This window comes from Ornithorhynchus anatinus, chromosome 5 (assembly GCF_004115215.2).
Source record: "Ornithorhynchus anatinus isolate Pmale09 chromosome 5, mOrnAna1.pri.v4, whole genome shotgun sequence".
NCBI classification, from domain to species: Eukaryota; Metazoa; Chordata; class Mammalia; order Monotremata; family Ornithorhynchidae; genus Ornithorhynchus; species Ornithorhynchus anatinus.
This window is the reverse complement of record NC_041732.1, coordinates 2,726,583-2,738,681: the sequence shown is the minus strand read 5'-3', so window position 1 is coordinate 2,738,681 and position 12,099 is coordinate 2,726,583. Positions and strand designations below refer to the sequence as shown.

The 12,099-nt window shown below is 61.9% G+C and overlaps 1 protein-coding gene across 1 annotated transcript; it reads right to left on the bottom strand.

The window, feature by feature from the left end:
* Positions 1 to 5,354: 5,354 nt before the first annotated feature.
* On the bottom strand, positions 5,355 to 11,398 carry PSMD8 (proteasome 26S subunit, non-ATPase 8). Its single transcript, XM_029064372.2, has 7 exons — positions 11,234 to 11,398; positions 10,844 to 10,916; positions 7,740 to 7,842; positions 7,031 to 7,196; positions 6,747 to 6,847; positions 6,169 to 6,280; positions 5,355 to 5,549 (listed from the first exon to the last, which is right to left on the bottom strand). The coding sequence occupies exons 1-7, from the start codon at positions 11,378 to 11,380 to the stop codon at positions 5,412 to 5,414; spliced, it is 840 nt and encodes a 279-aa protein (XP_028920205.1). The 5' UTR covers positions 11,381 to 11,398; the 3' UTR covers positions 5,355 to 5,411.
* Between the last annotated feature and the right edge of the window lie 701 nt (positions 11,399 to 12,099).

Below are 12,099 nucleotides of genomic sequence, written 5' to 3'. Positions count from 1 at the left end.
TCCGGACGCGGGGACCCGACCCGAGGCGGCGGCCCAGCGGGGCCAGGGGGACCTGCCCGGCCCGGCGGCCCCCCTCCCGTCCTCGCCGGCCTCCCCCGCCGCTCCCCCGCGGGGCTCCCCGGGCCCGGAGGGCGCCGCCCCGGCCCGGCCCCCCGCCCGGCCCGTCCCCCGGGGCCCGACCCCGCGCACCCCGGAGAAGGAGAAGGAGAAGGAGAAGGAGGCGGCCCGCAGGGGCTGGACGGCCCCGGGGGGCCCGGGGAAGGGCGACCCCCGGGCCCAGAAGGCCGCCAGCCCCGCCGGCGGCGGGGGGCGGCCGGGCCGGGCCGCGGGGGAGGCCAAGGGCGAGCCCGGAGCGGGAGGGACCGGCCGGGCCCCCGCCCCGCGCCCGGACCCGCTCCTCGACCTCATGTGTCCAGTGAGCTTCCCTCCGGGCCAGCTGCCGCCCCCGCTCCGGGCCCGCGGGGCCGGGCCCTCCTTCCCCTCCTACGCCGACGCCCTGAAGCAGCAGGTCCCGCCGGGGGCCGGGCCGGGGGCCTCGCCCCCTCCGCAGGAGGCGGTGGCCCCGAGACCCCGCTCGCCGCCCCGGGGGCCGGGCCCGGGGGTCAAGCCGCACCCGGACTGGACCGGGCCCGGCCCGGGTGGGCTCCGGGGGCCCTTCCGGGGCAACGGCGCCGGGGGGGCCCCGCGGAGGACGGGCCGGGGGCTGGCGGGGGGCCCGGAGCTCGCCCCCCGGGGCTCCCCCGAGCCCCCGAAGCGGGCCCCGACCCCCTACCCGCGCCGGCCCGGACAGAGCCTCCTGGCGCCCCCCACCTTCATCTTCCCCTCCGCGGGCGGGGCCGGGGGCCGGGGGCCCCCTCCGGAGGAACCGGCGGCCGCTCCGAGGGTCCCTCCCCCGCCTCCCGGCCCGCCGCCCGCCGAGGCTGCGGCCCCCAAGCCCCTCCAGCCGGGACCCCCGCCCAAGCCCAAGGCCGCCAAGAGGAGCAAGACCGGGCGGGCCCGCGGGGGGCGGGAGGAGGGGGCGGCCGCCAAGGAGCCGGCGGCCTCCACCCCCGAGCCGCCCCCAGCCCCAGCCCCCCGCCACTGGCCCCCCTTCCAGGTGCTCAACTCCTGCCCCTCCCGCTGTCACTGCAAGCACCAGCCCCGCCGCCGGCTGCCCCGCAACGTTACCGCCTGGTGAGAGGGCGGGGGGCACACGGGACCGGCCCGGAGATGGGCTGGAGGGTGGGGCCCGGGGGAGGGCGGGGAGCCCCCCCGGGTGGGACCGCGGGGGTCAGGGGGCGGGGGACCCACCAGGCTTCCCTTCCCTTCTCGGGCCCGGCCCAGGCTGAGCACGCCCACCAACCACCTGAGCGAGCCGCCCTGGGTGTCCACCGTGAAGCTGGCCGGCTCCTTGGTGGCCGGCCTGGACTGCTACGACCTGCAGGTGGGCGACAGCGACTGAGCCCCCTCCTCGGGGCTCCCGTCCCCCCGGGCCCGGGGCAATAAAGGATGCGGACCCTCTCGGCCCAGGCTCCCACCGCCTCGACCTCCCCGTCCGTCCCCTTCGTCCCCCCCCCGCTCCCCACCCCGAGTGGGGACGGGACCCGAGAGGAGCCGGTGGCCACCGGGCAGAGAGACCCAGCCGGGACGGCGTCGACGGAGCGCTTACTAGGCGCTGGGCTCTGTGCTGAGCTGCCGAGCCCGAGGGAGAGCGCTCGGTGGCGCGTTCATTCACTCTTTCCTCCTCACCGGCTTTCATTCATTCTTCCTCTCCTGGTTGTTCCCTCCCTCCCTCCATTCAGGCATCTCTTCATTCACAGCTCGCAGCGGAGCCCTCGATGGGGGAGCGGGGGCGCGTAAAAAAGAGCCCCGGCCCCTGGTCGGTCCGGGAAACAAACACACACACATCCAGGCCCCCGCACGCACACGTGTTCCCTTGGTCACGCACTCTCAAGCTTGCCAGTCACATACATGCACATGATGATAACGGTAGTAAGCGCCGCAGGGGCTTGGACACGAGCACAGAGGGGTTGGACACGGTCCCTGGCCCAGGTGGGGCTCCCAGTCTCGATCCCCATTTCACGGAGGAGGTCACTGAGGCAGAGAGAAGTGAAGCGACTCGGCCGAGGTCACGCAGCTGACGTGTGGCAGAGCAGGGATTGGGACCCCGTGACCTTCCGACTCCCGGGCTCTCGTCTGACTCTCTTCACAGCACCGTGCCGGTGCTCGGCACAGGGCAGCGTGGCTCAGTGGGAAGGAAGAGCCTGGGCTTGGGAGCCGGAGGTCGTGGGTTCTAATCCCCGCTCTGCCGCTTGCCGGCTGTGTGACTTTGGGCAAGTCGCTTAACTGCTCTCTGCCTCGGTGACCTCATCTGTAAAATGGGGATTTAAACCGTGAGCCCCGTGGGGGACAATCTGATCACCCCGTATGCCCCCAGTGCTCAGAACAGTGCTTTGCACACAGTAAGCGCTTAATACCAAATAACAAACAAACTTACGCACTCCCCCTACTCCATGCATGCAAACACACCCAACTGGCACCAAACCCACTCGAGCTTGCTCACACACATACATGCACGTGCACTCAACTACACACACGTGCTCTTTCCACTAAGCCATGCTGCTGCTCATCGAGGCAATGTGGTCCGGTGGCTAGAGCACAGGCCCCAGAGGCAGAAGCAGCACGACACAGTGGAGAGCACGGGCCTGGGGTCAGAAGGTCCCGGGTTCTAATCCCCACTCTGCCGCTTGTCTGCTCTGTGACATTGGGCAAATCACCTCGCTTCTCTGGGCCTCAGTTCTCTCAGCTGGAAAATGGAGATTGAGACCGTGAGCCCCACGTGGGACAGGGACTGTGTCCAACCCGATCTGCTTGGATCCAGCGCTCAGTAGAGTGCCTGACACATAGTAAGTGCCTAACAGAACCCACAATTAGAACTGGGTTCTAATTTCCACTCTGACCTTGGCCTGCTGTGTGACCTTGGGTAAGTCACTTAATTTCTCGGTGTCCCAGTTTCCTCCTCTGTGCTACGGAGATGAAATACCTGCTCTCCCTCCCCCTTAGGCTGCGAGCCCCACGTGGGGCAGGGACCGCGTCCAACCCGATTACCTTGGTATCCGCCTCGGTGCTAGGTCAGTAGTAAGCACTTGCCAAATACCATTATTAGGAGGGTGGTTAGGTGCCAGGGTTTGGGATCAGAAGCTGGGGGGTGGAGGTGGGGAAGTTGGCTTTACTTGGCGCCGGTGGGAAGGCTGGAGTTGGGGGCGCTGCCCCAGGGAAGTGGATTGAAAGCTGTGAGCGGCACCCCAGGGTCCCCCGAACACAAGGGGCGGGGGGAAAAGTAGCACCCCGGATTCCAAGCGGCAGCTGGTCCCCCCCCCCGAGAGGGGGTGAGAGCATTGTGGCCTGCAGGATAGAGCCCAGGCCTGGGAGTCAGAAGGACCCGGTTCTCATTCTAATCCCAGTTCTGCCACTCATCTGCTGTGTGACCTTGGGCGAGTCACCTCTGGGCCTCAGTTCCCTCATCTGTAAAATGAGGACTGTCAACCCCATGTGGGACAGGAACTATGTCCAACCTTTGTATCTACCCCACTGCTTAGCACTGTGCCTGGCACATCGGAAGCGCTTAACAAATCGCACCATTAATATCCTCATCATCCTGGCTCCGCCACCTGCCTGCTGCGTAACCTTGGGCAGGTCGCTTCACTTCTCTGGGCCTCCGGTACTTCGGCTGGAAAATGGGGATTAAGACTGTGAACCCCAAGTGGGAGAGGGACTGGGTCCAGCTTGATTAGCTTGTATCTGTCGCGGCACTTAGAACAGTGCCCGGCACATAGTAAGTGCTTAAGAAGTACCAGTTGAAGAAGAAAAAAAAAATGTCGGAGCAGCAGCTGGTCCTTTTCTCGTGGTGGGAGTGAGTTGGCAGGGAGTAGCACCCAGAGTCCAAGCAGCAACTGGTCCCCTATGGTTTGGCGGGGGTGGGGGTGGAGGAAGAGTAGCAGCTGGCCTCCTCTGGGTGCGAGGAGAGGAGAGGAGTAGCTCCCCATCATCTGAGCAGCAGCCATTCCTCTGGGGCTACAAAGGCCGGCATTCCGGGGACCAGTAGCCGCCAGGGTTAGGGAAGGAGCAGCTCTGGCCTGGGGCTGGGGGTACACCCGAAAAGCTTGCCCGAGGTCCGCGAGGAGAACGGGTTTGGCTGGGGAATTTGGTGGGCCGACAGGCCCGGGGTGGAGGGCGTGCTTCCAACCTGGCTCCGTCCCTCGTCTGTCTGACCTTGGGCAAATCACTGTGCTTCTCTGTGCCTCGGTTCCCTCTTCTGGTAAATGGGGATGAAGACTGTGAGCCCCATGTAGGACAGGGACTGTACCCAACCCCATTTGCTGCATCCGCCCCAGCGCTTAGAAGAGTGCCTGGCATAGAGTAAGCGCTTAAATACCACAATTATGACGATTATTATTCTAGCTAGGGGGATATGGCTGGGGAGGGTGGTCTGGGGCGGGGTGAGAGCCAGCATCACCAGCTGGCAATGACACCTGGGGAGGAGGTGGCCAGATCCAGGACAGGGAGAAGCAGCAGTAGGTAGGTCAACCCCTCACAGGCTGGAGGAGGGTGGGGGGCCCAGCAGCAAGGGGTGAGGAGCAGCCGAGAGGCTCCCTGGGGGTGGAGATTGTCTATCAACTCTGATGCGCTGCGCTTTCCGAAGGACTTAGTTCAGCGCTCTGCACATTATAAGCACTAAGTACCACTGAATGACTGGGTGGCCTGGGACAACCCAAGCCACCTGACTGAGACCCATATAGGGAAGAGGGCCAAGGAGACAGGGGTGCCGGGTGGCAAAGATGGCGAGGGAAACGTGGGGAAAGTGAAGAGAAAGGAGGAGAGGGGTAAATTGCGGGGAGAGAGGAAGGGGGGGCTCTGGCCTGACTGGTCATTAGCATCCGAGGGGAAAGCCATTTGGGGGCAGCGGGCTGGTGTGGGGGGGGGGACGGAAGCGGCAGATGGCCAGGTTTTGAGTGAACTGGAGGTATGAAGGGGGATCGCAAGGAGGGACTGACGGTGAGAGGAGAGAGGGAGAAGGAACACGTAGAGGGGGCGGGGTTGGAGGAGGGGCAGGGGCCCAATGTCAGGTGGGGGTGACTGGGGGTGGGGAGAAGGCCAGGGTCACGGGCGGCCCACAACCGACCGAGGAGGCGAGGTTGGGGGAGAGGGCCCGGAGCGGGGTCCGGGACCCTCCCTGGCAGCCCCCAAACGGGCCCCACCATCGCGCCAGCCCAGTGCCCGGAGAGTCCGGGGGCGGCTGTTGGTCCTGAGACTCGACACGGGAAGTGAGGCCAAGGACTGTTTTTATTGTGGGGGGGAGACCCGCCGGAGGGCCCCCCCCCCCCCACTGCCCAACGACCTCCCCCCCACACCCCCGCTGACCCCGGCCGGGGCTACACGATCATCTCCAGCTGTCGCGCGTACTCGATGACCTGCTTGGCCAGTTCTGTGGACGGGATTGTGGTGTCCTCGGGCTTCTGCTGCTGGCACGTGAAGCTGTAGTAATTGCTGGGGCCCAGGACCCAACCGCGCTGGCCGGGGGGAGGTGGAGGGGAGGGAGGGACGAAGGGGGTCAGCAGACGGCCACCGGCCCCTCCCTCACCCCCGAACCCAGCCTGAGGGGCTGGAACCGACCGATTTTGAGGGGCAGAAGGAACGGAGGGTACGGAGACAGCCAGCCTTACCCCCTGCCCTTTGGTGGGGGGCTCACTGCCAACCTGCCCCTGCCCCGGCTGGGCAAACCCCCTGCTGCGCTGGGGTACATTTCCACAGCCGCCCAACCCCGGTTCCTGACCTGCTCCCCCGGCTCCCTGCCCCACAGCACTCATGTGCATATCTGTAATCCACCCCAGCGCTTAGTTCAGTGCCTGGCACATAGTAAACGCCTAACAAACTCCTCAATTTTTTTTATTATTATGGTTAATTTATTTCTACTAATGTCCACCTCCCCTTCTAGACTGTAAGCTCATTGTGAGCGGGGAATGCGTCTGTTTATTGTTCTATTAACCTCTCCCAAGTTTTTAGTGCAGTGCTCTGCACACAGTAAGTGCTCAATAAATACGATGGAATGAATGAATACTGGGAGCACGAGCTGAGCCCGGGACCGGTTCCCCAACGCTCCTTCCCTCCCCCGCCCCGGGGCTCCATTACCTTTTTGGCGTATTCTGTCATCTTTTTGGGGGCTGTGAAGAATAGGACGCGCGTGGCCTCGCTGAAGAGGATTTTCTCATACGCCTTCTCGATGCAGCCGGCGATCTCGTCCCTAGGGCCCAAGAGGGGATGTCACAACACAAAGCAGACCCCAAATGGGGCGAGTTCCCAGCCCCCACATCGCCACTGCCCAGGTCACTTCGGATTGAGTACATAACTCTGTCCCCCGCCTCCCAAACTGTAAGCTCCTTGTGAGCAGGGAGTGTTCTTGCTGTATTGAAAGCGCTTAGTACAGTACGCTGCACACAGAAAGCTCTCAATAAAAACCACTGACTGAGGGTACGGGGGGGGCAATAAATACGACTGACTGGATGGACCGGTGGGGGAATCACCCGCCAGGCCTGATGGAAACGTGGCTGCAGACGGGAGTTGTACCCTTGGAATGGAAGGCCCTGTTCGAGCGGAGTTGGGTGGGTCGGGGTGGGGGGGCGAGACATATGGGATCCAGACCTCTTTCCCTCCTCCCCACCTCGGGGTCGACGGTTCCCAGGCCCGGAAGGGCAACCCAGCACACTCACCGGATGGTATCCAGCAGGATGTCAATGAAGAAGGTGTAGCTCTCCGCGGGGATGTTGCCCTTGGCCAGGAAGACCTTGTTGTAGCTGCCCTCCATCAGGTACTGCGGCGGGGGTGGGAGTGCTGGTGAGGCCGGGGGTGCCGGCTGGCGTGGGAGACTTCTCTCCCCCAGGCTTGGCCAGGCTCAGATTTTCTGGCCCTTCCCCCACCCCGACCCCTGGCCGTCGGTTCCCTCCCCACCCCGCCGCCCTCCCGGGGGCGGCCAGCCGTCCCTCCAGGGGCCCACCTGCTCTAGGGACACGGGGTGCTTGATGTAGACATTGGTCTGGATGTCCTTAGCGGGCAGCCTCTCCAGCTCCGTGTGGAACTCGGCCACGCGGTTTTGGGACAGCAGGAAGAGCAGGTTGAGGCCCAGGAGCTGGTGCATGTAGGCCGACTCGGGGAGCTGCTCCCTGCAGAAGGGAACGGGGGGGGGGGTCGCAAATGTCTACAAGGACTCCCCCCACCAACCACGGAAGGGCTGCTCTGAGACCTCCCCCTCCAACCCAGGTTCTAATCCCCACTCTGCCACTTGACTGCTCTGTGGGCAGGTCGCTTCATTTCTCTGGGCCTCAAGCCCCTCCTCTGTAAAATGGGGATGAAGATCTGAGTCCCATGCGGGATGGGGACTGTGTCCAATCTGACAGCCTCGTATTTACTCCAGAGCTTAGTACAGCGCCGGGCACATAGTAAGCACTTAAGAAATGCCGTTAAAAAAACCCCAAATCCACGGGATGGTACTCCAAGACCCACAGCGGACTCCCACCCGTCACCCCGCGGGGCGGGGGTGGGCCAGGATGACTGGCTGACCCCGATCCTCCCTCCCGTGGGTGGTGGGTCACTTTATGTCCTCCCCCAGCCCAGAAGCTGGCCTATCCCAACTCGTGACACGCCCAACCTCTCCCCGGTGACTCAGGGGCCCTGGCCGCCCTGCTCCTCCTCCTCCCCTGACTCACTTGTAATCAAAGTAGTAGCACTTGAGCTGGGCCATGTAGCGCTCGAAGGAAGGGATGTCTTTGCGGAGGATGCTCCACTGCGCCCCGATTTCCAGGATGTCACCTAGTGGGGGGGCGGGACAAAAGGCACCGTCTCCCCCAGCTCCCCTCGGGCCACACACCCGGGTAACGTCCCACATCCCACAAACGGACCCAGGTCGGCTCCTGCTCCCTGCAAGGGGCTTCCTCCTGGGTTCCGCCCGGCACCGAGCCGGAGAATGTCAGAATCGAGACGACCCTAGCTCTCTCAACTGTCGTAAATAACTCCCGCTATCAAACACCACTCAAGGCCTGTATCTTCCGGGAAACATTCCCAGATCGAGCCCATCCAACGCAGCTGCCGGTCAGCCCGGGACCCCCAGCAGTTGGCAATATCCAGGACCATCGGGTGAGGGTCTTGCGGGTGTGTGTGTTTGTTTCTCTGCCCATTCACCTGTCTGCGTCCATTATTTCTCCCCGAGGAGCAGGTCTTTTCTCTCCCCTACAGATCCCGGGGTTTGGCTCGGCTCATGGCCGGCAGGGTATGGGACCACAGGTTTGCAGTATCTGAAGCCCAAAAGGTCCTCAGTAGGATCTGCACCCTTTATTCACATTAATGTCCGTCGCCCGCTTTAGACTGCAAGCTCGTTACGGCAGGGAAAGTGTCTGCTGTATTATACTCTCCCACGAACTCAGTACAGCGCTCTGCACGCAGTAAGAGCTCAATAAATACCACTGCTTGATTATTCACCCCACAGTTATGTCCACGCCCGTAATTTATTTATATTAATGTCTGGTCCCTCCCTCTAGGCGCAAGCTTGCTGTGGGCTGGGAGTGAGTCTACCGATTCTGTGGCACTGTCCTCTGCCAGGCGCTTAACCCAGTGCTCTGCAGGCAGTTAAGCGCTCAATAACTTCAGCGCTTGGGTGGTGGGGTTGGTGTTGCTGCTAAAACCGGGGGTAGGCTTGGCTGGGGTGAAAAGGAGCATGGTGTAGTGGATGGAGCCTGGGCTTGGGAGTCAGAAGGTCTTGGGTTCTAATCCCTGCTCCGCCACTTGTCTGTTGTGTGACCTTGGGTCAGTCACTTTACTGGGCCTCAGTTCCCTCATCTGTCAAATGGGGACTGAGATTATGAGCCCCATGAGGGATAGGGACTGTGTCCAACCCAATTTGCTCGGATCCACCCCAGGGCTTGGTACAGTGCCTGGCACATAATAAGTGCTTAACAAACACCACAGTTATTATTATTGAAGCAGCGTGGCTCAGTGGAAAGAGCCCGGGCTTTGGAGTCAGGGGTCATGAGTTTGAATCCCAGCTCTGCCACTTGTCAGCCGTGTGACTGTGGGCGAGTCACTTAACTTCTCTGTGCCTCAGTTACCTCATCTGTAAAATGGGGATTGAGACTGTGAGCCCCACATGGGACAACCTGATTCCCCTGTGTCTACCCCAGCGCTCAGAACAGTGCTCTGCACATAGTAAGCGCTTAACAAATACCAACATTATTATTATTATTCCTTCACTCTCTAGGCCTCAGCTCCCTCATCTGTCAAATGGGGATTGAGTCGGCGAGCCCCATGAGCGACTGGGACTGTGTCCAACCCAATTTGCTCCGATCCACCCCTGGGCTTAGTACGGTGCCTGGCACATAGTAAGCACTTAAATATTTTTTATTATTATTATTATCACCACTATTATTAAATAGGCACGGCACAGTGGACGGAGCATGGGCCTGGGAGTCAGAAGCCCATGGCTTCTAATCCTGGTTCTGCCACTTGTCTGCTGTGTGGCCTTGGACAAGTCACTTAACTTCTCTGTAAAATGGGGATCAAGACTGTGAGCCCCACGAGGGACAGAGACGGTGTCCAACCTGATTTGCTTGTATCATCCCAGCGCTTAGTCCAGTGCCTGGCACACAGTAAGCGCTTAACAAATACCATCATTATTAAAGAGGCCCTTAGGATGGCTTGCAGGTCGTGCGGTCCACCGTGGCCCCCTCCCAGGGATGCGAGCAACCACACTCCCCCCGCCCCCTTCAAAGCCCTACTGAAGACTCACCTCCTCCAGAAGGCCTTCCCACACTAAGCCCCCCTTTCCTTCCGCTCCCTCTCCCCATCGCCCCGACTCCCTCCCTTTCCTCTCCCCGCCGCCCCCCCCCCCCCAGCACCTGCATATACAGTGCTGTGCTATATAGCACAGGGGAAGCGTCGCTCCGTGGCAAGAGCGCGGGCTTGGGAGTCATAGGTCATGGGTTCGAATTCCGACTCTGCCACTTGGCAGCTGTGTGACTGTGGGCAAGTCACTTGACTTCTCTGGGCCTCAGTTCCCTCATCTGTAAAATGGGGATGAAGAGTGGGAGCCCCACGTGGGACAACCTGATGACCCTGTATCTCCCCCAGTGCTTAGAACAGTGCTCTGCACATAGTAAGCGCTTAACAAACACCAACATTACTATATGTACGCATTGATAACTCCATGTATATCAATGATGTGTGTATATACACACGTCCAATCCTCTTGATTCATATCGATGCCCGTTTACTTCTTTGGATGCCCGTCTCCCCCCTCCTACACTGTGAACCCCATTCCCTCTGCTCCTCCCCCTCTCCCTTCCCATCCCCTCAGCACTGTACTCCTCTGCTCAACTGTATATATTTTCATTACCCTATTTATTTTGTCAATGAAATGTACATCGCCTCGATTCTATTTAGTCGCCATTGTTTTTACGAGATGTTCTTCCCCTCGACTCTATTTATCGCCATCATTCTGTCTGTCCGTCTCCCCCGATTAGCCTGTGCGCCCGTCAAACGGCAGGGACCGTCTCTATCTGTTGCCGACTTGTTCATTCCAAGCGCTTAGTCCAGTGCTCTGCCCATAGTAAGCGCTCCATCAATACTATTGAATGAACGTGGGGGCAACGTGATGACCCCGCAGCGCTTCGCACGTCGTAAGGGCTTCGCAAAAGCCATTATTATGGTCCCTGTCGCTGAACTGTACTTTCCAAGCGCTTAGCGCAGGGTTCTGCACCCAGGAAGGGGCTCCATCAACGAAGGCGCGAGGGGCTTCCGCCGGGGGGCGCTGCAGACTCACGTGCCAGGACCAGCTGCTGCTTGGTCAACTTGGTGCCAGTGGTGGGCAGGAAGTTCAGCTCCAAAAGTGCCAGCTGGAAGGGGGTCAGAGAGGTCGGGGGGGGGGGGGTCAGGGGAGGTCAAGAGAGGTCAGTGCACGACCCTTCCCCACCTCCCACCCCCATTTCCCAGGGCAGACCCTGCCGGGGGGGGGGGGGTCAGGCGAGGTCAAGGGAGCTCAGTGCACGACCCTTCCCCACCCCCGTTTCCCAGGGCAGACTCTGCAAGAGAGGAAGGACCGGAGCTTGGGGGGCTGCAAAGGAGTGTGAGCCTGGGCAGGAAGGGAGCAGGGGAGGGGACCCCCAGGATGGACCGGTGTTGGGGGAGGGGCTCCCGGGCCCCCCCCCGGTACCTTCAGCCTCCCCAGCTCCTCGCCACACTTGTTGAGGTTGGGACTCTTGCGGTTCCACTCGCCCTTGAGCTGCTCGTACATGCCGGCCGCAGCCTGCAGCACAGCCCCGGAGACCCCCGCCCCGGACGCCCCGTTGACCGCCGCCATCTTCGCACCTTCCCCCCCCCCACCAGCCCGCCCGCCCTCCTCGACGCCGGCCCGGCCGCTGAATCGGCAAAGGCCGCACGGGCTGCCGCGCTTTCCGGCCACTCCCTCCGCAAGCGCGACGGCGCTGCTTGACGGCCGCCGCCCTCGGGGAAGGGCAAGGCCGGGCGGAAGTGCCGGGAGGAAGGGAGAGGGATTGGGGATGGGGAAGCGAAGAGCAGAGTCAAGCGCTCGCCCTCACTTCCTCCTGTCAGGGGCCGGTTGGGGGGATGATCGTCTTTAAAAGGCGCGGAAAAATCAGGTGGAAAGGGGGAGCTGCCCGGACTAAAGATGGCGGGAGGTCGCTTGGCGTCGACGCGCGACGTGCCCGGGTTCAAGATGGCCGAAACGGCGTCATCGCCCATCTGCGCTCCTCCCGACAGGTGGCGCTGCGGGGCCGCCCGGAAGGCAAGGCGCAGGCGCCGGGTTCCGACGCCGAAGATTAAAGTCGGGGTCGAGTGGGGTCATCTAGGCCATGGGCGTCTAATAAAGGCGAGTGACTCGCCCGCACCCACTCGCCACGCCGGCATCCAGCTTCCTCCAGCTGCAAAGTCATCGACGGGCACATTGTTGAGCCTCTCTGTCACGCAACAAGACATTTACCCTTATTTCCCTGTATCTCCCCCAGCGCTTAGAACAGTGCTCTGCCCATAGTAAGCGCTGAACAAATACCAACATTATTT

Bases quoted from the DNA above. Each gene is read 5' to 3' on its own strand.
- PSMD8 (XM_029064372.2), bottom strand. From the start codon at position 11,380: ATGGCGGCGGTCAACGGGGCGTCCGGGGCGGGGGTCTCCGGGGCTGTG. The intron at 7,843-10,843 runs GTGAGTCTGCAG...CCCCCCCACTAG, and splicing joins GCAGCAGCTGGTCCTGGCAC to GTGACATCCTGGAAATCGGG. The intron at 6,848-7,030 runs GTGGGCCCCTGG...CCCCCGCCGCAG, and splicing joins ACCCCGTGTCCCTAGAGCAG to TACCTGATGGAGGGCAGCTA.